Source organism: Alosa pseudoharengus, unplaced genomic scaffold, assembly GCF_046254945.1.
Source record: "Alosa pseudoharengus isolate Yale_2024_CS ecotype anadromous, Long Island Sound unplaced genomic scaffold, YU_APseudo_1.1 YU_APseudo_1.1_scf_20, whole genome shotgun sequence".
In the NCBI taxonomy this organism is placed as follows: Eukaryota; Metazoa; Chordata; class Actinopteri; order Clupeiformes; family Clupeidae; genus Alosa; species Alosa pseudoharengus.
In genome coordinates, this window is record NW_027468664.1 from 16,428,028 (window position 1) to 16,455,361 (window position 27,334).

The following is a 27,334-nucleotide window of genomic DNA, read 5'->3' on the forward strand; positions in this document are numbered from 1 at the left end:
TGAAAGGTGCACTAATATGTTTGACTAATGTCACAATATTGACAGATATTATTATATCTTATTATATAGAACTTTATACTTTGTAATTTACACTACAGCACCCAGAGAGAGAGAGAGAGAGAGAGCGTACACCAGTGAGTCTCATTATGTTGAGTACCGTTTCAACCTTTATTTTGACAGTCAACATACAAACTAATGCTCATCCACATGAACTTCATAAAATATGGAGATCTGCTTGCGCTGCTGAAAAGAAAAGCAAACTATATTCTCAAACACTGCCAAAGGCCTCCTTGCACACGTCACACAGGTACTGTACCATCTATGTTTTTTTTCCCGGATGCCGTACGTACAGTATCGTCAGCTTTTCTATAAATTCATAACATTAATCACAAAAAAATCAATGGCTCATTGCTTACATTTATTGGCAATAGATATTGGAAATTTGGATGTGATGCTTTTAGACTAACAACTAGAACCCTGTGCTACAAACAGACCTGTACCTTCCAAAAAAAAAACAGTTCCAGTCGTCACCTCTGTCACCCACCTGCCCTGACCATCCTAGTGACCTTGAAGATACCTGGTGGTTTTGTCTTATCTGCTGTTTGTCTTCCGAGAGAGAACCAGTCCACCTGAACAGCATTGCTCTGCTTCGCACACCTCAAACGTCTATACACAGTTACTTACATACACACAGTTTTAAAAAATATAAACACAGACATACCGACTTGCATCCCTGTGGAGTCCCGTCTTCTGTTCACAGCTTTGGGGAAGCCTTCAATTGTGTGGGAATATTGGAACTGTTACTTCTCAATTCAAATCCCTCCTTTTCTTTACAAAAACAAGTCTACTAAATAAAACAGTAATATAAAAAGAATGACATACATTAGACACGCAGGCATAGGAAAAATTGGGGGAGATTGAAAGAGATCCACCCTCTAGTGTATGCTATTCTCAACCGTTACATCTCAAGTCATGGTACAACATGCAAAGAGGAGTATCCAATATTGGAGCGTTTGCGTTGCTGTTACTGCTTTTTTTATGGTGATGTTTTATAGCTGTTACTTCCATTTCAAATGTATGTTAAAGCACCAATGTCTAAGATTTAGTTGTAAAAAACTTAATCCAGGGACATGTTTTTTTTTTCAGTACACCCGGGACCCCTTTGCCATAACTTAAGCCCCACCTCTATCCAGCTGAGAGGCAAACTAACTTCACTCTCATTCGCTGAACTGTCAGTCGCGTGATGGATTTGACAGACGCAGGAAATAATACTGCCTTCATTGTAGACTCGACAACTTAAACAGCCCTCTAGTAGCCTCAGGGAGATGCGACAACACGACTGATTAGGTTACAGTGTAAAACAGCCGCTTCACGCCAGCTGCGGATCCTTGTGCCTTTAGTAGGTAATACTAGGCTACCCCATGGACAGTCATGGTCAATAAACACTGCTGACGAAATTGATCAATCTGTTATACAAACAGCACCAATAGTCTTTTCAAAAGCGAATCCTGTGTGTGGTGGTATTTTGGTGGCTGTGATTCATAGCATCTTCAAGAAGTTTATGATTTGATTTGATTTGAGTGGGTTTGTTTTCTCAGTGTTCAGATGAAGGGGTCTGAGAACAAGAGAAACGAGCTACTTTAGAAGGAGACACGGCGTCCCTTCTGAAAAAAAGTTGAAGGTGGTTGGTCCACTACAAAAATTTTATATTTCTGAAAGGTTCCTACCAATCCAACGGTTTAAGTAAAGCTGCTCCAATCAGACTCATGCATTAACACCATGACACAGCAGGCGTTGAAGATCTTAACTGGTTTAAAATTGTTTTGAATTCTGTTCTAAACAATTTGTCATATCAATTTACATTTTCTCTGTCAACTGTCCCTTTATACCAGTGCACCAAAAAATCACATGGGAAGTATTATCTTATCTATTTTGTCTTGATTTCCTTAATTTTGAGGACATTTGAGTTCACTGTGAAGGCCTTTTCAGTTTGAACTGCATGTTTGATTGCTGATTGTTCCTCAGATAGTGGTGTTCCCTTGCACCATTATTATGTCTGACCCAATGGAAAGGGGAAGTACTCCAGATGTTTATCTCCAAATGCCAGTGGTATCAGTGGTTCGCTTGTTTGTATTTCTATTGTTTTGATGACAATCATCCCCTGAATAATCTTCCCTAAAAAAAATGTTTTGTTTTGTTTAATACCACATGATCAGTTTCCTCAAATCATTTCTTAAACGGAACACCTATCGTTTCTATGGCCAAGAGGAAGTACATAAAATTCGGATTATATTTATTTAAGGCAAATAGTGGTAACATTAAAAGGAAGGTCCTTTTTTTGATTCCCTGCTATAAACCAACAGGAAATGCACAGTCACTCCAAAAAGCACAGCATTATTTTTTTCTCAATCAAAAACAGCGGCGCGACACTGCCATAATCAAAAGCTAACTTTTAAAAAATACTTTCCCCCTGCGACTAGAAACAATTCTCAAACCACGATAGTGCAATAATTGTTATGCGAAGATGACTGCAAAGAGTGACACACACTGCGATCAACACTCCAGATTCTCTCTGCATGAGGTTCGTGTCAGACAACAATACATAGCCATCCGCACTGATGCCATAAAGTACACACCTGAAGTTGCACTACGAGATATCTTTGAACAAGAGTTCCCTGCTTTCTCTCTTTCTCTCTACTAAACCACTTACTAAACCAACCTCTTTCTGCCTGTGCAAGACGGGTGAGAACACACCAGTCTTATTTTACCTCTTTTTTTCTCACCTTCTCCCTTTAAAAAAAAAACACTGATCCACATTCAAGCACTCCTCTGGAGAGAGATCTCTTTTTTAACTTGTCCTTTGTAGGCTTGCTGATCTAGGATCAGCTGAAAAGGGGAGTTTTAAAAGCTTTCTATACAGGCATTTCATTTCAGCAAACCATTTTCAAAATCCATTACCTCAGAAGAAAGAAAACAAACACAAAACACAAATCACTCGCCGCCACCACCACCACCTTCGTTGGGGATCGCTTCATTCGGATTTGTTCCTACTGCTCAATAGAAAACCTGAGATTGTAATTTTCAATGAACTACACATTAAAATATAAGAATAAAGAAGAGGAGAAAAAGAAAAGAAAACAATATGAAAAAAAAAAAAACGAAACCCCTTGATTTGGATTGGTGAGGTACTGGATCATTGCTACTTCGGCACCCCTGGGAGAGAATCAGGAAACAAACATTTTTAAAAAAGAGTGAAAGAAAAACCAAAACATGTCTAGTTTCAACTTCATTCATTCATGCTTCGATTCAGGCTCCAAGATTGAGTAAGAGTGTCTGACAAAAAATGTGGGGTTGAATAAACTATCCAGAAATTGAAGAACGAAAAATATGAGCAACACTCATCCACAGACAAACATCAGGCTCAGTCCTCAGTTAAAACAAACAACTATGGAAAAAAAGAAAAGAAATCTAAAACACATTTGTATGAATCCTCTTTTCGACATTCTGTGATGTGCAGCTCTTTTTAGGTGCAAGTTCTTATGTAGATTATTAAAAGGCCATTACAAAAACCAGTCAGTTTTTTTTTAAAAAAGAGAAAAAAATAAATCTCTCCACTATGCAAAATTATTTAGCCACTTCACTTGAAAATACCAACGCGAGAAAACGGCTCACGAAACGCAAATAGCGCCAGATCATGCGACACCAGTTTCTTCCCTTTCAGAGGCCTCGTTTGCGGGACCAGTTCGTGCGGGTAAATGCACAACCCAACGACCACAATGCTCCACCCCAAACCCAACCCAACCCCGACTCTAGCCCAGCCGACCGAAGCAGCGAGCCTCGTCTCAGGACACCTCGATGATCTCCATGCTCCCGGAGAAGCTGGACTGGCTGCCGACTTTGACGAGCTCCTCGCGCGAGCGGCTCTCGGACATGCCGTCGCCGAACTCCATCTGGCAGGAGCGGCGTTTGAGCTGCTTCTCGAAGGTGCTCTCCTCGTGCCACGAGCGACGCGAGTCGCCCCGGTCGCCGCTCCGCTGTCGTCCGCGCCTCCGCACCGACTCCAGACCGGGCCCCACGCCACCGCCCCCACCCCCGCCGCAACCGTACGCAGCCGCGCTGAAGATGGCCGACGTGGAGTAGAAGCGCGCCGCAGACTCATGGGAGAGGTACCAGCCGCCCGCCAGCGAGGACGAGGACACGGCCACGGGGCCCAGGAGGATGTCCGAGTGCCAGCCCTTGAGGGTGGCGCCGTGCCCGTGGCTGCCGTGCCCGGCCGACACCTTGGCCAGGTGCTGCTGGCTCCGCGACAGGCCGTACAGGAAGCTGGCGGCAGTGGCACTGGCACTAGCATTGGCACTGGGGCTTGCCTCCATGCTGCCGCTACGCTGCAAAGGCTGCTGGGAGCTCGATGCAGAGGCAAGAGGGGGTTTGGGCTGTTTAGGGGCAGCTTTGCTGCTGCTGCTGCTGCTGATGGTGCAGCTGATGGAGCTGATGGAGCTTATGTTTGTGGCCGGTGCTGCGGGCCCGTCGGCCTGCTCTTTGTCCGGACTCTGCTCTGGCGTGGACTGCTCCGACACCTCCTCCACCGGGGAGAACTGGCAGGGCTTGCTGGCCGGCTCCTTGAAGCCCGACGGCTTGTAGTAGCCCTCGGGGCCGTCCCCACCGCTGCTGCCGCCGTGCACTGAGAACCCTCGAAGGCTGCCAGAGCCTCCACCCACACCACTGCCTCCACCACCACCCACACCACCACCGCCGCCACCACCAGCAGCAGAGCTGGTCTCCCCGTACGACTTGATGTCCAGGGAGAAGGATCGCTTGAGCCGGGCACTCTCCTCCACGCCGTCGGCCAGCTGCAGGCTGCACAGCGCCTGGGCCAGGAGATGCTGCTCCTCGGGGACGCCGGCCAGCACACACGGCAGCATCAGGGGCGCCTCCGCTGGGCTGTCGTCGTCCACTGCGGCGCCAGACACACCGACATCTGTAGCGGCGGCGGGACAGGGGGGGACACGGTCCTCACTGAGCTCCTCAGCAGCCTCGGACGCAGCGTCCTCCTCGGAGGGGACGAAGACGGACGTGGAGCTGGAGGCAGTGGGCTTGACCACGCTGTCCGTGGGACTCTTAATCTTCTTCTCAAAGTCCAGCAGTTGACCCAGGAAGTTGAAGTTGGGCGAGATGGTGGGCCTCTTCTCCTTCACAAACCTGAAAGGAGAAGTGTACAAGAATGACTGCCTGTGTGAATGTCTGTGTCTGCAACTATGGGTGTAGACTAGCAAGTAACATGTAACTAGCAAGTATGCATGGGAGTGTGTGTGTGTTAACAACTAGCATGCACGTGTGTTTGTGTATAGTGTCTGAGTCTGAGTGTGTGAGTGTTTGCAGGTCTGCTTGTAACCAGTGTGGAAGTGTGAGTGTGTATTAATAATAATAATAATAATAATAATAATAATAATAATAATAAGCTTTATTTGTATAGCACCTTTCATACAGAGAATGCAGCTCAAAGTGCTTTACATTTGGAGCATGTAACACAATAATAGTCAGTCAGTCATTATCAATCACTTTCACTTTTAGCAACTAGTCATTGTGTATGTGTGTGTTAGCAGCTAGTGTGCATGGGTGTAAGTTTGTGTATAGTTTATGAGTCTGTTGGCATGTCTGTTTGCCACCAGTGTGGATTTGTGAGTGTGCGTTAGCAACTAGTCAATGTGAGTGTGTTCCTGTGTGTGTGTGTGTGTGTGAATGACTAGCGATTAGCAGCAGCTGCGGCATCTCTCTCTCTCATTTGCAGGGCTCAGGAGCAGGGCCGTAATTGCGGGTGACACAGAGGCCATTTAATTAGGGGGTCACTGGAACTGAGCGGTTCATTAGGACACAAGAGAGAGTTGGACTTCCCATCGCACTGCTAAGCCTCGGGCCAAACAGCCAAACCCCTTCACTCCCCACAACTACAAAAGAGCTGAAATCTCCACCAATGTGTGTACGCATTTGCCATTAGACACGTGCCTTATATGTGTTGTTGTTGGTGTTTTTTTTTAATTTTTGCTTTTGTTTTTGTTTTGTTTGGCTGACCTGTAAGCCTCGTCCAGAGACATGTCCATCCTCTTCATGATGTAAGCGATGGCGATGGTCGCCGAGCGAGAGATTCCAGCCAGGCAGTGGACCAGAACTCTGGCATTGCAGGCCTTCGCTTTCTCTGATGACGAGAGAAAAAAAAGTTACCAAAAAAAAAAAAATCTACAACCTAAGGCGACTGTTCCCTTTTTCTAATTTAATGAGGCTTACGTGATAAAACACAGTGGTAAGAAAAATTCCCCTCGGCTATGTGGACCATAAAGAGTTTTTGCAGTGCTCTGAGGCTCTTTATTTGCGGTTGTCGTCACTAAGGAGGAAGTCCATTTCTGAGAAATAAGCCACTGTTTGAGAGCCTTGATGGCAGCAACCCTGGACAAACCCATGAACTCCAAATGCCTGAGGCCATTAATCTGAGACTGTTGATGTCACATGTAACCCCTAAATTCAATTGATTTAAATTATATTATTAATATAATAATAATTCATTATTGTCTCTAAGTGTCTCTTTACACCAGGAAGAGAAAATCTCCCTTTTAACAGGATGAAACCTTGATCAGAACCATCCACATGAGGTCGGCCTTGAAAATAGGATAGAGACAGGATGTGGATGACAAGGTCATCTAGATATGCTACAAGGTTATCTGTCTAGCCCCTCATTGGTTAGCTAGCTCACTGCTGAGCTCCCGATAGGTTGCCAGGCTCACCAATGAACTCCACCGACTTATCCAGCCAGGGGAGAATCTTCTCGCAAAAGCTGTCGTTGACAGGCACACGCAGGAAATGGGACTCCGGGATGAAGTCTGGTTTGGGGCAGGTGTTGCTGGCGTTGAGAACGTATGCGATGTCATTCTGCTGCATCAGTTCCTGTCGGACCAGAGATCTAAAGTGTAAGAGACTGACCACCACAGTTCAGGCTCTCACTCTGGGACGTATGGGAGCGTTATCATCGCTGATATGCTGTGGTTTGATTAAAGGTGGTTAGGGGGAAAAACAAGACACTGCTAACAACAGGATGAGTCATGAATAGGATACTGAGGGACGAGGTCTATAACACACATCAAGGTTACTGGCTTACTTCAGAAGTAACCACTGATCTTAGAAGAACACGTCGCTTCTGAAACAGATGCTCAGTGCAGTGTTTTTTGTAGAAATCTGCGGTTACTCCTGAAGTTTACCTGGGTAACCTGGGTAACCCGGTAACGTCGCTTCATAGGCCAACCCCCTGGACAGGTGTGCTCTCTCTCTCTCTTACCTTGTTGAGGACGTCCCGCTGGCAGCCCAGGTAGAGGTGGGGGAGGATGCGGGTGGGCCCCACGTTCATCACGGACAGACATGGCTGAGAAATGCAGGACGGTACCAGGGCAGACTTCCCCTCACACAGCCCCGGGAACAGGTGGGAGAACTCCAGAAAACCGCCTGAGTGAGGACACACACACGCGCACGCACACACGGACACACACACACCCACGCACACACACAAACACCACACAGAAATAAACTCATATTAGTTAATTGACAGCTACCAAGTCTTTTAAAAATGATCTCCAAAAAGATCATATTAGTCAAGCTGTAAAGCTCATGAAAAAGACATGGAAATGATTAGAGAGATGAAGGGGGGTTTTCTGAGATAACCTGGGAAGCCTGTGTTCTTCTCTGTCCTGGTGCACCGTAGTGAGCAATCACCTTTTCATTGTAGACTAAACACATCCCTGCTCAACTGTTAACAACCATCTCTATTCTCAAACAACATGACAGGCCTTCTACGTCTTCTGGTTACAAATTGTTATTCTTCAAGCAGAACTAGTGCTCACTGTCTCTTTCCGCTGTGTGTGTGTGTGTGTGTGTGTGTGTGTGTGTCTGCCTGTCTGTCTGGGGATTGTCTACACTTCCCTGGCCCTCATCCCAGTGGTTAAGATCATTAATGTTTCGACATGTCCGATGATGCTCCAGACTCTTTGCACTAATCCCCCAGTTGAGGGTTTGGAGTTTCCTGGAGAAACCTCAGAAAACTGACATGCGTGCATCGGCCAGTGACGGGTCTACCTCTGCATTTACATTACACTTATTCATTTAGCAGACGCAAAGCAACTTATATTTGTCAACTGTTTTACAAGGGTCATTAATTGCCATTAGGGTCATCTGTGTGGCTTTGGAGGAGCCCTTAACTGCTGGGAAAGGTCCCCCTGTTTCATATCACATCAAATTGTGTTGCTTATTAAACCACACCAAAAGTGGACTTTTAAGAAAAGTTTCTGCCTGTGTTGTACATTTTAATTAATTGGTTCATTCATTTTCAAAACACTGTATGTGTCTGTATTGTATGTCTACCAGGGACCAAATGTACAATGAGACATAATTAGCGAAGTCATTTCAGAAGAAGCAGCTGTTTTATGTAAGCCTGTTCACAATCTCCTAATGGGATCCCCTTTTGCACAATGTCAGTTTGTTGAAAAACCACATACTGTAGCACTTTGTCCTAAGGTGGAATATCATCAATAACATTTGGTCATGTGTTTTTTTTTTTTTTTTTGTTCTGGATAGGTCTTACACAACCCCCAGTAGTACTAATGGTCACATGGCTCTTATGACATTTCTTGTTGCTAATGGAAACCATAGCAGCATGGCCCCAGACAATGAACAGCACATGGTAGTACGTAGTAGAATGACATGGCCAGGCCTATCTATACACCACTATCATCTCAGAGACCTTCAGTGACAGCGCACACCAATGGTTGACCTCAAAAGACACCTTACACTGAACACATACATCTTAATAATATAATATTATTATACTACTATATAGTATGATACCTGGAAAAGCATATGAACAGCAAGCTAGGCCACATGCATATTGAATATACACAATACACAATATATTTTATATATAGAATATATTTTATATTTTGGGAGTTACTACTACTCCATGGAATTTCACGAAATTGCCGTGACAAATCTTCTTTTTTTATTGAGTAATTGAAAACAACACTGTGATTGCAATGAAATAAGTCCTGGTTTTGCATATCACAGAGCAAAGCACAATGACAGTGCAGATTCAAGGGGAACTTGCATACAGAAGTGAGGTGGATGAGAGAACTGCTGAATCTCACCTATGACCTATGAGTTACTTCTGCTTTGTCCACTACGAGTCCTGTGACCGAAACTCCAAAAGTGTGTGTGTGTGTGTGTGTCACACATGTTTATGAGTGTTTATATGAAGAAGAGTCCTTTGTCTTCATGTTTTTGTGTGTGTGTGTGTGTGTGTGTGTGTGTCATATCTGCAATCAATACCAGATCATTTCCTCCTCTGAAGCCTGTGCTGGACACCCCGCACTTCTCCCTCCATTATTTGGACTTTGTATTGTTTGACCCTGGTCAGTTGCGGGCCGCCCGGCCACAGCAGCAGAAACTATACACTTCTCCTCTGACAAAAAAGCCTTATGTAATGGTGACGTAATGGCAGACTGACCCCGTACTAAAATCACACTGTCCAGAGAGTAATGTGTCTGCAGGAATTCTGCAGCCATGTTGATGTGTGTGTGTGTGTGTGTGTGTGTGTGTGTGTTTGTGTGTGTATGTAAGGACATGTGTCTCTTTCCTCTGTTCAAGACCTAATTCACAAGGCTAAGCCTCTCTCTGCAAAAATCTGAGCAAATTCTTTGCACACAACATAAGCAGTTTTAAAGAACCCATGACACAAGTCTTTAAATACCTCACTCACCCTCACAGTGATCTCACTCTGGACCTAGTGATAAACACATTTGTTGCTAGGTAACCAAAGTTTACTCGAGGTTACAGAACTTTCTTCAGTGTGCAATTATGGGCGCCAGTCGTTTTCAAACAAAATTACATTTTTTCCTACATTTTATATTCTGTTTTATATTTTCATTTACAATTTTGGCTTTGATTACATACAACTAATTGGCAGTTTGTTTTCAAATATAAAATGCTGTGCAGATCGGCTAATGCTCATTTAAAAATGCCTCTGCCAGACTTACTAACAGGAAGACTTTCTGCTGAATGGCAGAAAGCTATGAATTATGAATTATGATATGAATATCCAGCTTACATTAAGAGGCCATAACATCCACACTACACAAACAAGAGTATGATGCATGATCTGCTTTTTTGACCCAGCAATTACACTGTTTTTCTCCAAGCACGCTGAGTGCCCATTGTGTATGATAATGTACTACATCAATACATTTGAACTTAAACAATTTGTTCAGATTTCCCTCGCACTGCACGTAGCCCTGATGTATAAATGAAATTAAGACAAAACAATTGGCAAGCAGGGATGATGATTACAGATCCCGGAAGAGACTCCGAGACCCCTTTCTCAGACTGTCTATTTTCATCTACAGCTATCAAAACATGCTGCCAGCCAGCAGCACTGATCCAGAGAACACTGCACAGAGCAGCTTGAACATTCACAGACATTTTGAAAGTTTACTAATGCACTTTCACTTTCAGCCCCTGATCTGGATTGACCCGAATTAGGTTTACTAGTTTCTCAAATTCCAGTAACATTTCTTAATTTTTCATCACTTCACTTGATCGTGATAACGCCAAAATAACAAGAGCGGTCAGGTGACTCAAGACTCTCGCCCCTATAATTGCTCAGTAAAGAAAGTGAGGAGAAACTCCTGCCTCCTGATCCATATCTGGGCCATCATGTAGAAGGACCGAGATATGGTGACCCTCTACCCTTGTAAGAAAACAGGAAGTAAATCGGAACAGTACTTTTTTAGTTCTGGAAGTGGACGGGCGCATGTAGACAGACAGAAGGATCCGATTCCAATACCTATCCGGGGTAAAGAGGGAAAAGCAGGAAGGAAGGGGGGGACGAAAACAGGAAGTTTGGTGTTTACAGAGGTGGGTGTGGCTAACCTGAGAGGAGATGGACAGATGGGAAACTCTTCTCCAGCTTGGCCAATAGGACACTGAGGAAGGCCTCCGATGACAAAGAGGTGGGATCAGAGGAGCTCTGGTCATATACAACCACTTCCTGTCCACCTTGCAGCTCCAACTGTGAAACAAACACACACACACACACACACACACATAAACACAATGGACACGAGCACAGTTAGAAACATAGTTTTGAGTATACACTATACCAGTGTCAGTCAGGCTAAGCTATCCAGCTGGAAACTAAGGTACTTGTTAATAAAACCCCTACTATACACTCATGGCCAACAGTTAGTTGATAGGGTCACAGTGTGTGATGGCTATTAAACTGCAGGTTAGAATACATTTGTTCCCACACTGCTCCTTTTCTGATCAGGAGGGCGTAACACGCAATGCTTCTAAACAGAGCATGTAGGCTTAACTGAGGAGCTTTCACATTCCTTCTTACTGAATATGCACACTAATTTATAGCATGAACTTTAATGTATTCATACTTTCAATAATGCAGTCTTAATTCAGACAGTATAATTAAAATAATACAGGGAGGTTTAAATCGAGCATACAAAACACACACTTATGTGAACTAAAATCAAACACACACAAACACACACACATACAGTACATATGCGCATACTCTCTCTCTCTCTCTCTCTCTCTCTCTCTCTCTCTCTTCTCCTTGTTTTCACTCACTCTTTCTCTCTATGGCTCTCTCCCTCTTAGACTAGAATATCACATATCAAAGGAGGCACAGTCTGACCTAGTTCTATGTTTGATTAAGCCCGTAGGTAGCAACTCAACTCCTATAATGTGGAATCATGGCCATATAACATATCCTTGCCACCTGCCAGCATCCCAAAGTCTCTCCCTTTCCCTCTCTCTCTCTCTCTCTCTCTCTCTCTCTCTTAAACACACACACACACACAGAGTGATAGAGACATGCTCTAAATAACTCTCGTCTCTGCACACCCAGTAAACACGCACAGATGAGGAGGATCATTTCCTCCTCAAATGTCGTGGATGGGTTTATGGGCCTGTTGAGCAGCTGTTGAGATGGGCGAGGCAGATATTAGTGCTGGGGCGAGCTCTTATCTTCAGGCACAAATCTCCAGCGCACGTCAGTGTGAGTCACTCCTGGCTCACACTATTGGGGCCTCCTTTGTGTCTCACCTGACCATACAGTACTGTACAGCTCTATATATATATATATATATATATATATATATATAACTAGGCCTCGGGGGGGGTGAGTGTATATGCTATGGCCAGGGTGATTGTATGCATTGTATGCACTGAATATCCATTCAAAGAGTCTAGAAGAACTACTTGAGTTAATGTAAGATTTGTCAAATCTGCACTTGTTTTCTACAGGGTTGTACACATGCACTTTGTGTGCAGGTGTGTTTTGGGATGGTATACGTACGTCAGTCAAACACCTGCACACACCTGGTGATAAAGGTTTGCGTCTCCCTCTGTGATCATCACTTACAGACTTCCACTCTGTGATCTCCACGACGACCCCTAGTCTTATATGGTCATAAAAACGTATAACATCCAAAAAAATACATCAATTGGGCGTGCTATATCACTGCCGGCCACCTGAAACTGTAATTAGAACTCTCACTAGCCAGAGAAAAGATGGTGGTTTTGAGTCCTCCAGCACTGAACAAAGGTTAGGAGTGTTTCTACAAGACCGTTTAGAATCAAACACGGGGGGGGGGGGGGGGGGGGGTTGGCATACGTGCTGTGAGTCACTGTAGGTTCTTTTGGTTTCACACTGATTCCTCTGTTGTAAGAGAGTCCATGTGATTCCAGCAGCGTCCACTCAACGTTGTGCACATGGCAGAGCTGAGAGCCACGGAGGCCTTCATGTGTGCCCTCAGCCTGACACGCCTGACCCAGCCTTCCTCCCCTGAGACCGTAGTGGACATAAGTATCTTTTCACTTTAACAGGCTATCCTTTTGACTTTGTGTGTCTGTTAATCCATAAAATCAATCAACAAATCAATTCCTCAGCTCAACCAGAGCTACTCCCCTCCACTTGACCACCTCAAGCTAATACACTCATCCCTGACACACACACACACACACACACACACACACACACACACACACACACACACACACACACACACACACACACACACACACACACACACACACACACACACACACTCTCTCTCTCTCTCATACACACTTCCCTCTCGAGCCCCTCTCCTTATCTTTTCCCACACATTCCAGCAGGACACTGTAGCCCTCAGAATGATGTCATCCAGATTGTGCAATCCCTCTCTCACTTTCTCTCACTCCCTCTGTCTCTCTCTGGCTTTTTTTCTGTTTCAGTCGCACAATCGCAGATTATGCAAACCCTAATCATATACATGTGATGTTACATTTGTAGCATATCTGGTGGGGGCATTGGTCGTTCCTCTAGCTTCCTCTCAGATAACACTTAGTATGAGAAATACTGAAAGAGGTATGAGAAAGATGGACAGACATACATAAAGAGAGATACAGCAAGAGAAGGAGAGAGAGAGATCGGGAATAGAATGAGAGAAAGCCATACAGTGAAAGGGAGAAATATCCAATGAGTTGTAGTAAGAGAAAAGGAAAGAGAGATATGGCCATGTAGCATTTTTAAAAGGAGAGAGAGAGAGAGAGAGAGAGAGAGAGAGAGAGAGAGAGAGAGAGAGAGAGAGAGGGTGCATCTCTGCCAAAAACAGAAGACCCTTCTCAGAGCAGTTTACAGGGTGACAGAGAGAGAGGGAGAGAGAGAGAGAGAGAGAGAGAGAGAGTACTCTCTCCAACTTATAGTCCCTCATGGGACGACGTCTTGTGGTTTGGCACTCCCTCCGATTTTGACACATAGAAGGAAGCAATCCGTTCCCTCCCTGGTTCCTTTACAGCATTAATTATAGCCCAGACTAATAGGAAAATGTTGCCGAAACATTGTAAAAAGCAGACAGACATCCTTAAAAACTGTTTTTTACTGCTGTTGCCAAAAGCCACAACGAAAGAGGCCAAATTTTGACACTTTGTAATAAAACCCCCCAACAACAACTGAGAAAGTGAAAAGTACAAAAAGTAAAAAAAAAAATAACACAACAGCAGAATGAGAGAAAGAAAGAGACAGAAACATAGACAGAGAGAAATAAACATCAAGGAGATTCAGATGTCAGGGTCGAGCCAAAGAGCTCAAGGTTGAAGGGGGGGAGGCTGAGAGAAGAGATATTATTGAGGTGAGATCATGTCAAACAATCAAGCGTGCACACGGCAACCAGTGCCATGGCTACACAGAAAGTCATCTCTCCTGCCCCCTCCTCCCTCTTGGAGAGGTCAAGGGGGTTCTGACACTCTCTCTTTCACTCACTTACTCTATCCCCCTCTCTCAATTTTACTTTCTCCTCCGTCATTTAGACTCTTTCCTTAAATCACTCATGTACTTCTTCTCTTACCCACTCATTCACTTACTCACTCTCTAAGTCATCCTCTCTCTCTCTCTCTCTCTCTCTCTCTCTCTATCCATCACTCAAACTCTCACTCACTCAGCCATGTTCTCTCTTTGCCCAGTCATTCATTCATTCGGACATTTCGTTGTCTCTGTACTTGTACTCTGCACAATGACAATAAAGTTCACCTACTCTTTGACTCTCACACTATTTCTCACACGCACACACAATCTCTGCTTTACACCCAGTGCTCTTCACTTAGTTTGTCACTGAAGGACTCTTGTTCAATCACACTTTCACCATTTCTCCTTCACTCACTCAGCTTTTCTCTGTTCTTCTTCTCCCACTCTCTCACTTACTCACTCACTCACTCACCTACTCTCTCATTTTCACACTCTTTTGCAAATGCACACAGTCAGACACACTCTGTTTCACACACTCCCTCATTCACATGCTCTACACTTACACTCACCTTCACTTACACACTCCCTCTATCTCTCCTTTCACTCGCTCCCTCCATTCTCCATCTTTCCTCCACACACTTACTCAATCACTTATTCACTCTCTCTCTCTCTCTCTCTCTCTCTCACACACACACACACACACACACACACACACACACACACACACACACACTCATCCTCTCTCTCACACTCTACACCATACATCACCATTGCATTCACCTCCACTAGTGCCTAGAAGTTGTGGTGGACTGACTATGGTTCCACAGCGGTAATTGTATGCATGTGTCTCTCACCTTCTTCTTGGCGGAGTGCTGCAGCAGCTCGTTGATCTGGACCTTGTCCTGCTGCAGCCGGCGCTTCATCAGCTTGGAGCAGTTGACGTTGACCGCCTCCAGGATGTGTGAGGCGTTGTAGTCCACGAAGGGCCGGCTGTCGATCAGCAGCACGCGGTCCAGACCGCCCTCCAGCAGCGACACCAGGCCCTCCGCCCCGATGGACCGCACCGAAGCCCCGGAACTTGCACTGGGGCTCGGGACGGGGACGGGGACGGGCTTGGGGTCTGGCTCAGCACTGGGGCTGCGGCCGGCTCTGGCACCGACGACGCCACCGGCAGCCACGGGGCGCTCCCCCGACATGCTGCGGAGCCCACCACACACACTCCACACACACACCCACCACACACTCCACACACTCCTCTCTCACTCCTCTCTCCTCTAGTCGCTGTCCTCTTCCACTCCTTCCTTCCTTCCCTGCGTCCTTCCTCCTCCTATCTGGGTCCACCTCCTCCTCGCCCTCCTCCTCCCACTGTTTGGCTGGGTGGAGGGGATGGTGGTGGTGCGTGGGGTGCAGGGGTTCGGGTTTGTTGGGGGGGGGTCAGTGGGGGAGGGGAAGGGGGGGGGGGGGGTTGGTCCAGTGCACTGAGGCGGTCTGGCAGGGCCCTCAGGAGATCAACGGGCCCATTGTGGCGCCGGGGGATGATGTCATCCTGGTGGCGCTTTGGCAAGCGCAGAGCCTCGGCCAAAAGAGACGAGCAGCAGAGAAAGAGAGAGAGAGAGAGAGAGGGAGAGAGAGAAAGAGAGAGAGAAAGGAAAGGAAAAAGAGAGAGAAAGGTAAAAGAAATGGGGAGGGGGGGGGGGACGCTAGCCTTTGTCGCTAGGCCTACTCGTGGGCCCTTAAAGATGAAGAAAGAAAAAAACCGTAGAAAGCCCTACTACTGTCCTTCCCGGGCCAGCCACAGTGAGTGTGTTTGTGCTGTCTGTGTGTCTGTGTGTGTGCTTATGTTTGTGTGTGTGTGTGTGTGTGTGTGTGTAGCGGGAAGTGAGTGGGTGACTATGTATGCAGTAATGGGGTGTCCGTGCCAAACAGACCACTACGGCCCAATTCCAGCGGGCAGGACGTGTCTGGCTCTCTCAGCGTTTGGGGTGGGTGGGGGGGGGGTTGGGGTGGGGGGTAGAGGGATATAGGGGATGGATTGGGTCTGATGGATGGGTGGGGGTGGTGGTCGTGGTGGAGGAGGGGGTTGGAGGTAGGAGGAGGTAGGGGGGCTCTTTTGGGGAGGGGCGCGTGGGGGGGGATCTCTTTCACACCATCGCACGGGTGGGACAAAAGAGGGCTTTTCTCCAGGGCCGAGGGGAGATTACGTCAGTCGCTCCCCGCATCCTCCTCGCGCTCAAGTGGTCTGCCTGCAGAGAGAGAGAGAGAGAGAGAGAGAGAGAGAGAGAAAGGGACACGGCACATTAGGGGGGCTGACCACACTCTGGGTCATCACACACACACACACACACACAAACACACACACACACACACACACACACACACACACACACACACGTGTGCGTGCACACACACGCACACACACACACACGTGTGCGTGCACACACACGCACACACACACACACACACACACACACACACACACACACACCACACCACACCACACCACATCACATCACACCACACCACACACCCCAGGGTCTGTTATGGAAATTTAAACATTCTGACAAATAACAGGGTGGAGTTTCTGACTTTGACATCTCTGTTTTTTTTTTGGGGGGGTGCAGGCTGGAGGAGGTGAACTTTGTCCCGTTTGGCTTGATGTCATGTGCTCTGGTTGCTTCTGTGTAGCTCAGAAATAAATTCACACAAATATTTGGGCCCCCATGCTTCCCTTTTGAACTGAATGTTGAATGTGCTGCGCACCATAAACCAGAAACTGGGGAAAACACCACAAGTCATCGGGGAGGTCAAACAACCCTCTGGACACAAGAGTGGTTTTGTAGTGAAAGGATAGAGATTAGCCATGCCTGACTAAACACCATGCAACTCTTCCAAACCAAACCTCTGACTAAACTGGTCTCTCGTACTGTAGATCTACTGATACAGCAACTGGGACAGCAAATTGCTACCAACAGCAAGCTCATGGGCTTAAAGCAAAGGGATACAAAAACTGGTGAATATCTACTGTACACTGGGTCTCTGTAGATACAGATGACCAATGATATCCTTTAAATAATTTCTGTATTTCACTGTAAAGTGCTTTGGGTATTTAGAAATAGCAAATAGGGCTCTATAAATGTAATATGTTGTTTTAAACTTCAAGCACTTCAAGCAACACCAAACCAGGGCCAGAAGTCCTCATTCAGCAACCTCCAATCTCTACACTTGTGTCCAACCTTGCATAAAGTATGTATCAAATATCAATCTTTGCCTTGAAAACAACCCTCCAACACCTTGGCATTTCACCTCTTCCACCATGCATGTGTTTTCTTATCTGCTTGTGTCACTTTCCTACACTAATGTATTACACACTGTGTGTGTGTGTGTGTGTGTGTGTGTGTGTTTGTCTAAGTGTGTGAGCCTCTGCAAGTCCAAACTGCCATACACTGGATGCACAAGATCTCCCCATAATCACTGTTTGCTGCTGGTGGTGGTGATGGTAATGGTGGTGGTGGTGCCACTTGGCTGTATGGCATGCCATGCTGGAAATTCCCTGACTAGCTGCAGTTTAAAAAAAAAAGAAGAAAAAGAAACCCTTCACCCATCCTCCCATCCTCCCTCCCTCCCTCCTCTCCTGAGTCAACCTGCCAGCCAGCGCAGCAGCCAACCAGGCCTGGGCTGAAATTTCCCCAAACGAGTTCCTCCTCAAGCAGGGGGCCACCCACCAAGGACAATAAAAGTAATTGTGTGGCAGGGCCTATCGATAGCACGGGCCAAGACTAACAATAAAAATACGAGAACACTGGTCTGGTGAGATTTATGAACTACCCCCCCCCCCCAAAGAAAACACACACGCACGCACGCCTTTCACATATACATCCCCTCTTTACCTACTACCTATGGAGTCTCAATACTACATTGAGCATCAGTCATCCTAGCAGCCCTGCAAAAAAAGATGAAAAAAAACCCCACTCTCTCTGCTGCTACAGGAGGCCTTAGTGTTAAATGACATCCTTGGAGCTTTGCAGTTCCAGAGCCTCCACCTCCTCTCCACCACCACCTCCTCCTCCGCCTCCACCTCCGCCTGTCCTCCACAGAGACACACGGCTCTGGTTTCCGTTCTAAGCTGTGAAAGTGTGCGGGAGGCGGCCTTGTGCTGGGACGGGAGCCACCGCACACTCGAGCTTCTCTGAGGAACTCACCAACCCTGCCCCCCCCCCCCCCCCCCCACACACACACACACACACACTTCACACAGCACTGTATTGCTCCATGGTGGGTTGACCCCCCCCCCCCCCCCACTGGACCCACTGTCTGAGCTCCTCCACACACACCCCTCTTCAGACCTCGACCCCTCCTCTTAACGGCACACACACACACACACACACACACACACACACACACACACACACACACACACACACACACACAAATCTTTAGGACTATGGGAACACATCCAACGCTCTAGCTCTGGCCCTCTCTCTTTCCATGCTATCATTTACAGAAAATATGACTGGGTCATCTACGCTTATTCTCAAGGACCCCCCAAACACACACAAACACACACACACACATACACAGACACACACACAGACACACACATACTGTACACACACACACTTCACACAGGCGCGAGCCACTCCAAGTCGAAAAGTAGCGGAGTGTACAGAGTGTGTTGTGCCGCCTCGTATTTCAGCACCTCTGGCTTGAAGCAGCGAGGACAAAAGTTAATGATTAAAGGCCATTAAGACTCGCATCGGGTGTGTCCCAGGCCAGCAACAGGCCAACAGGCAGGACTGTATGTCAATATTATAATGTAGGCCAATTACGCTTCCAGGCCAAAGACTAACCCCAGTGCACCATGGGAATACGTCATTGAGTCTGGCCCTAAGTGATTCTCAGACTTTTTATTGACTGTGCCAGGCCTGTTCAAAATGTAATCTGCTTTAAGGATTTCACGTGGTGGACTTTCATAATGCAGTTTTCTTTGAGCACTTTGATGCTTGCTGACACAGCGGTGGCGTCACGGCGCAGGGGGAAACTCTAGAACTTTCCCCACAAATCTACCAGGCTTTTGGGACGGAAAGTCTACCAGACGTTCTGGCCCCTCACGCCAACACTGACCAACACGAACAGCTGGGAGCAGAGCGGCCATGAGAAGGGGGCAGTCAAATTTCACGGTTCTCATTAAATACTACATCGAAAGCTTTTCACAGGGCCCCTGTCTCTTCCCCTATCTAAAGGTCAACTTTATTTCCACCATTTAGTGTCTAAGGGTCAGCCATAACCTGACAAAAAGTCATTACCATTTCTGCTGTTAAAGCCCATATATTTTTTACTATTAAGCATTAAACCCTCCTTTGTGGATTGTTAATTAACAGCTAAGTCCTTGGAGAGCAAGAGAAAACACAGACCTGAGCTATAATATGGCTATAGACCACCATCAATAGCTATTTCGAATGGAAAATTACAAAGTTTGCCCCTCAACTGCTTTCCAGGATCTGTACCTGTTCCTGGACTTTAGCGAGAGGTAAAATGGTTCTTTAGGGAGGACATTTTTCCACTTCGCTTTACACAATTTTGTGGCATTCTCTTTACAGTTAGAGGCCTTGGTGGTGATGTCACATCTAGTGACACAAAGAGGGCTTTTGTATTCCCAAAGCACATTAGGCTAAGTCTTTTTAAGCATGTCGTTACCACATTTAGAGATGGAGGGACCAGGACAGAGAGAGAGAGAGAGAGAGAGAGAGAAAGGGAGAGAGAAGATATGGCATTGCGCCATATGAAACACAGTGTCATTTCACAAAATGTGTTTGCACTAGGTCACCTGATACTGGAGATGATATTTTTCGATTACCCGCCAAACCAATGCAGGCCAAAAATACCTTCCCAGCTAATAGTACGGAATGGCATGGAAACATATGCAGCCTGGTGGGAGAGGGGTGTGACATCTCTTGTGTGCATTTCAGGTTGTGTTATGTCAGATATGTCAGAGATCGCTCCCCTGGTGTGGTGTGGTGTGTGTGTGTGTGTGTGTGTGTGTGTGTGTGTGTGTGTGTGTGTGTGTGTGCACACTGGCCCCTTGTGTCACCCAGTCGAGACTGGTGACGTATAGGTTGGAATGTTGTCAAGGAATCAAATTGCATGAGCCTTTCAAAGAAACCGCATGACACACTCTGGTACAACTTACAAATGTTGCACACAATTTCTGCAACCTTTCAATTCTTACAATCACCCTCTATAAGCACACTATTTTATATTTGTTATTTAGTTGTTACACTAAGTAATTACAATGCAATTACCACTGCTTTGACACAATTAAATAATAAAAATAAGAATCCTACTGTTTTTTCCATAATAAAAAACCCACTCACTCTTCTCCCTTTCGGCAAAACTGCATAGTTGCCTGCTGAAACTACAGATAAACCACAACTGCTAACTGGTGGATAGCAACGCCAAGGGGGGTCACTCTTTTCTAGAATATTCTCCCACCCTCCGCTGGGCCAAACCAGGACAGTCTCATTGAAGTCCACGGGGGAAAAGGCCTGCTGACCCACTGTTGCGCTCATGTGGGTGGAGGCCGGCAAGGCGAGCGCCTGTGAGATCATTCCTCGGCCGTCCTGCAATGGCCTCCAGGAGTTTAAAAACTATGAGCAAATTATTTCCATAGCCCTATCAGACCTGGGTCGTTTTCTTCTTCTTCTTCTATTTCTACTGCTTCTCCTTCTTCTTTCTTTTTCCTTTTTTTTGTCTACAGAAAAAAGGGGGGAACCTTTGAGTCTTGAGTTTCTTCTCATAACAAGGGGAAGGTAGCTCAACATGCGCTGCACAGCACGTCCGCGAATCGAGCGCTGAGAAGTGAGACCGACCTAGCCGGGAAAGTAATAACAAACGCAGCAATGCAACCTCTTCAAAACGCCTTCACAGTCCCCCGTCCTCCCCTAACAGAGCGGGCTGTGATCTCACACAGCCTGATGGGAGCTTTCTGGGCAATAACATTTTACAGTGTCTTATTACAGCAAACAATATGCACGTAAAAGGTTCATGTTTGATTTAAGCTTATAGATACAGACATCCATACAGGCTGTCATTTTTTTATTTTTAAAAGTGCAATATATTCCTTTTTATTATTTATTGACTGTAATATAATAATAATAATAACAACATGTGACTCAATGGTATATGCTATATCAAGACCTACTAAAAAAACAATATTTAGAAATGTATTTATTCATTATGACCTGGCCTGGCACCATGAGCTCACCATGAGCACTCAAATTATTTTGGGTCCCAAGTTTCTGTTTTCAAGTTTCATAGCTTGGAAAATTCACTCGCTTGATTTAGAATGGGTGACCTTTCTTTAGGTGTCCATCACCTAAAGAAAGGTCATAAAACTAATAATGGTTCCTGCGGATCTCAAAGGATCCAATTTCACATGCTGATGGGTAGACTTGACCCACCGGTGTTCAAAGGACTTGATTTAAGTTAATACACCAACCTGTCTGGCACTGATAGTGGTCTAAGCGGGACTTTGGACCACCAGCTGACTTGGGGTGAGGGATGGGAGGGTGACTACAGACAGATGAATTGCCCTGCCTGGATAAATTTTAATGGCGTTGGTATGAAAGGCGCTCAACATTTGCCCCAGCGTGCCAATGAAGTCACCAACTTTGAACAAGACGGCCTTGTTTACCAACTGTTTGCTGATGTTTTGAAGAGACACGTGGTTGCCATCACATGCCACCAAAACTCTCACTTCCAAAACAACTCGGTCAAACAGTGTGTGTGTATTCCTTCAGCTTTTTTTTCAAAATGAAGACATTTTGGATAGTTTGAATAACTTCTCTATGAGGTCCCTCTGAATAGCAGTAACTATTCTAATCCCCCCCCCCTTCCTGAACGACATACTTGAGATGGCAAGATGATGGAATGATATGGAGGTGTTCACCTGAGACACATGCGCTCTCATCTTTTAAGAGGGGGATTTCTCACCGTTCCTTGAGTTGCCCCGAGGCCACAGGATTTGGGGAGAGAAGCCGAGCTAACCGCTCATCATGTAACAAACTACAGGCTCCGCAGAGCAAAGACTCCCTACCACAACAAACCTGGAGGAGAAGGCCTGCCCTTTAGATGTGCTGCCCTTGCCAAATAATAATAATAGACTGATGCAGGACGGTAGCTAGTTTGTTTGTTCCCGTTTTGAAGGGCACAGCGTGGCATGTCTGTCTCGGTACATTTCCAGGTTGGCGTCTTTGCCAACGACCACCCCACACCACCACCCCCGTGGCGTACCAACTCCATTCCAACCTGTCTGCTCTTGGGTAGTGTTTTGACTGGTTGAGATTCTTAATTTACCCACTGATTCTGCCTTACGACACTTCAGCAACACCCCTAAATGTGGTGCACAGTGTGGTGGGTGGGGCAGGGGATCAAAACGTAAACCGTGACTAAAATGGAAGGAATTCACTGCCCCAAAAAACCAGAGGCGCATGACATGGGGATCAGGCTAGGACACACCAAACTTAGATTTTACGGCTTCCTGGCCCCCTCCCCACCTCACTCCTAGCCTCCCCAAAAGGTGAGACATCTTAATTGTATACCTCTCTAAGAGCCGTAACAGGACCAACCAAAGGAGAATCCATGGTCTCGGTCGTCTGTTTCAAACTCTTATGGGTTGACAAAATGGGACAATCACATCTGCCTCCTAAATGTATCCATGGTAAATAAATAAAAAGACAAAAAACAATAAATAAATCGCAACTTCTGTTAGACAAGTTCTAAAGAAAGCGCACAAGATGGTGGAAGTCAGTGGTTTAAAACAAATGGGCCGATCGCAATTTGACAAAAGCTACAGTACTTCTGCGCTGTGGAGGAACTGTAGATCTAAACAAGCATGGTGACACATTATGGACAGCTCTTATTTTTCTTTCTTTCTCTTTTAAGAGAAAATATTTAAAGGCTTTAAGTCTTTGAAGTGCCCCCTTGTTTTGCAACGCCTTTCGCCGACTCAGAATGGATGTGGATTTTTAACTAGGGAACATATTTTACAATTTCCTCAAAACCATGCCCTCTTTATGATTTCCAATCTTATGGCTTTAAAGCTTTATTTTCTGCCCCGAGACAATGAGGAACACTTTTAAAAAAAACTCCTTAAAAGCATTTAAGTGGTTAGAGTGGTCAATAAGCAAATAACCCAAAGAAAAAATGAAGAAATATTGACCTCATTTCTATAAACAAATACAGTACAAGCACTCTGCTTAAGGTTGCAAATGCAGACTAACAACAAAATCCTTGTGCACGCGTAAATTATAACACGGTAAGACTTCCGGTCCTTTCCGATACTTTTTTGAGGCCCTCTCCAACACACACACACACACACACACACACACACACACACCTCCCAATGCCAGCTGACTGACAGATCCTTTAGGAAAGCACAGTGGTGGCATCCTTAGGTTTCTATGTGGGATAGATTAGCTTTCCTTTCTGGTGAACAGCACAGGTGTGATGCTCCATTTGAGGTGAAAACTCTTAATCCCCCCTCGCAACTTGACACCACGGAGGTATAGGGACGTGAATAATTTTTGAGGAGGGGTCTACTTCCAACATACAAAGCTTTTATTCTGCACAATGGCCATGACTATCGGGGACATGTAAGTCGAAAATCTCCCCAGGATTCACTTTCAAGAACTCATTGTCATGCCAAAAAGAAAGAGGTGTCAGAAGCAAAACAAAACAATTTGTAGGTGCAGTTAGCATTTATTTAGGTTTGGAGAGGCCACTGAAACGTTTTCTTTTCTGTGGTAGCAAACATAACAAGAGCCAAGGATGGACAACAATGAGAACTTTTCACACCAATAAAAGCTTGGTTTCTATTATTAGGCTGGTGATGCTGAAGGACTCCGAGTCCTAGGTTTGGCCGCGAAGGACAAATCTGTTACTTTTCACTGATGTACAAAACCATGACAACCAAATTACATTTCTCAAAGCAAGAGGCAGGGAACTCACTGAGAAAGCAGGCTATCACCAGAATAACGACGTACAAGCACAAAACAAGCACAAAAGGTCACTAAAGCAGCAGAAGAAGCATGTCACCACCATCACAAGCAACCCAACCACTGGTTAGGACATGAAAAGCAACCCAACTGTTTTGAACCAGGCAACATCAGTGCTTACAGTTTTGTGGAGTCGATCAAAAAAACAGTCTCAGATCAGCAAGTTCCTCCCCAAGGGACAACCGGGACCGAGACGAGACCCCCCTTGCCAGTAAGTAAAGACTGTCATGTAACTACTTTAGTACACCACCCTGAGGAGCGCTCAGAGCTGCTCTCCCTCTTATATAAGGCAGATATATCTGTGCAAGGGTAGGGGGTGGGGTGGGGTGGGGTGTAGTGGGGGGTGGAGAGAGAAGGGAGTGCTCAGAGCGGGGGGTTGAGGCGGGCAGTAATTTGGGAAGTGCACTTCCAGTCCAATGTCACACCCCATTTCTGGCCCACTGCCCTGTCACTATAAGGGGAACGTCACGGATCTCCCCTCTCTGTCGCTGCTCTCGTCCATTCACCATGCTGGACAGGGTCAGGGACGGGGTGAGAGGACACAGGCGTGACCGCGTAGGGAAGTGTGTGTCTCAAAAAAAGATTTCCCTGCCTTATTAGACCCTTAATGCATTTTTATGCATTACTGATAAGCAACCTGTCCTCAACACCAAGAAGCCTGTGGCACATTATGCTTTTATATAATTATTTAGAACAAGCAGTGATTATATTGTCTTATTTGTTTATTTGTTGTTTATTTATTTATTCACTTACTCATGTTTATGGTTCTATCTTATCTATTACTGTTAGGAAGTGAAACAATATTTTAAATCCTCTTATTTCCCACATGATTGGTTTTCGGTTCATGAGCAGGCATAATTATCATTTGCAGAGTGAGAAATATGACTTTGTGCTCAGAGGCGGAGTACCCAATCACCTTATAGGTTTTTTTTTAAACCCGATAATCCTCCCAAGCACTTCTAAGGTAAACATGCATTATAAAACACGTAAACACAGCAAAAACTTCAATCTTTTGTGCCTATTTTTTCACTGTCTGTAACCCCACCAACACACAAGTTAAAATATGTGCAAAGTGTTACTTAATCCGAATAATGTTACTCTGCAGATCAGCCTGCGTCTGGCTTGTCCAATCACGACGCTGCACAAACTGAAAACAGCTGTGAAAGAGTACATACAGTACGTCATACCTAACTGATCATACCAAGGTTGACGTGTCTCATTACCTCATGGCCGAGTAAGTGTCAGAGACTCATTATGGATCTTCCCCCATCACTGTGACTGTCTGGGTGAGCCATAGCTCCCTTTACAGCGTCTGAATAAGATCCACATCTGTTCCTTCACCTTATGCCGACATGTATAATGCAGCCACCCCTAACATCACAGACCATCGTAGCCTATTACTACACCTATTGATGGTCTGACAGCCTCTGGGTGACAACAGACAGCTGGGACAGATCATCCTCCAGAGAAACTCCGATGTTTAATGGGCTTTGGTCCTCTGGTTCAGGCGAGAGACGTGCTATGAGAACCCTGAGACAACACTGTTTGTGAAAACTGTTCATGACAAGCTTGTCAACAAAATAACCCCTGAAAAGATAACTCCTCCCTGACCGACCCACTCTTCACGTAAGACAAATATACAGTCAATGCCTACAGCCAAACATTGTATCCCCTTGGCACAAACACATTCATGAAAAATACACTATCAAGTAGGCCTAAACAGAAAGATCTTTCCCCAACTTTTTGTGAATGATTGAAATTCACTGAACTTCTATGACACAGAAGACATCTTCAACACAGAGGACTCCACATCCCCTCCCATTTCATCTGAAGTAACCTTGTAGCCTACATTCCACAATGACAGATGTGTAGGCCTAAGAGGATTCTCTGTATTTTTTGTACAACTTTCCTTTTGACCTAACCTGTGATCATCTGACCAAACCTCGGAAACGTTGCCAAGAGCTATAAGTTTCACTCTGAGGTTTCCAACCAATGTGAAGCAGTGACTCAACTCACTAACTTATCAATAGGCTATTACTGAGACAGGATCTCTTTGAGAGCACATCTGACAGCGGTCTTTACAACACGGACTGGGATGGAGCTGGCAATTCAAAACGTTTTCCCTTAATGTTAGACAATTTTCCTACCAAATGTATGTCACCTTACAGAAGCCTACATAGACACAACACAAAATGTTGTCATGGTAAATTCTAAAGATTAGACAAGCAAATGTAGAGTTCTCCGTTAAGCAACACAGACTTGCCGCCCAGCAGGGATCTACGAAAGGAGTTTTTCTTTCGTATCCTAAAGTCCACCGGTGAAAAAAGAATGTTACACCGGCGATTATAGACAACACTTTCTAGAATAATAATCTTCTGCCTAAAGAAATGTAGCCTAATGTCTGTTTTCAAATCAGCGTGTGGTTTGTGACTGATTTCAGGAACTCAATATAAAGTGTTCTTATTTGTACGGCGCTGTAAGTTAGCCTACCCTATACCGTCGTCTGCCCAACTTATCGAATAAACTCAAGTGAGTGTCAAAACCGTTTAATGCTTAGAGTCATAGAGAAATAACTGCAGATTACTTTACAGCAAACGTCGCTTGCTGTCGATTAGTACATTGTGTAACTTTGAGCTATCCCGGGTCTACACGCATGGGAAATTAAGTTCGCTACAAGGCCCCTTTGCGCGACTCGGAGTTTGTCATTTCAGAAAATTCGGAAACTCACCGTCAGAGAATGAGCCCGCACAAATCTCATTTCGACATTGTGGCCCCAGTTGTCAAGTCCTCGGCAGATCTGTGCCACGATGTATGAAAAAAATATCAAAAACAAAAAGTCTAATAAACGACTAAAAAGAAATTAAGATTCACTGGTCACTAAACTTCATCCTAGAGATGAGGTCATTGAGATATAAATAAAAGGATGGCGTCATTTGAAACCAATCCCACTGTG

At 45.5% G+C, this 27,334-nt stretch overlaps 1 protein-coding gene across 1 annotated transcript; it reads right to left on the reverse strand.

The window, feature by feature from the left end:
- Positions 1-139: 139 nt before the first annotated feature.
- On the reverse strand, positions 140-15,758 carry dusp16 (dual specificity phosphatase 16). The gene is made up of 6 exons (XM_076296701.1): positions 15,184-15,758; positions 10,960-11,098; positions 7,325-7,488; positions 6,777-6,936; positions 6,070-6,193; positions 140-5,199 (listed from the first exon to the last, which is right to left on the reverse strand). Exons 1-6 carry the CDS (start codon positions 15,523-15,525, stop codon positions 3,843-3,845), a joined length of 2,286 nt encoding a protein of 761 aa, XP_076152816.1. The 5' UTR covers positions 15,526-15,758; the 3' UTR covers positions 140-3,842.
- Positions 15,759-27,334: the final 11,576 nt, after the last annotated feature.

Bases quoted from the DNA above. Each gene is read 5' to 3' on its own strand.
- dusp16 (XM_076296701.1), bottom strand. From the start codon at position 15,525: ATGTCGGGGGAGCGCCCCGTGGCTGCCGGTGGCGTCGTCGGTGCCAGA. The intron at 11,099-15,183 runs GTGAGAGACACA...TTTGTTTCACAG, and splicing joins AGCACTCCGCCAAGAAGAAG to TTGGAGCTGCAAGGTGGACA. The intron at 6,937-7,324 runs GTAAGAGAGAGA...CTGGTCCGACAG, and splicing joins AGCGGGACGTCCTCAACAAG to GAACTGATGCAGCAGAATGA.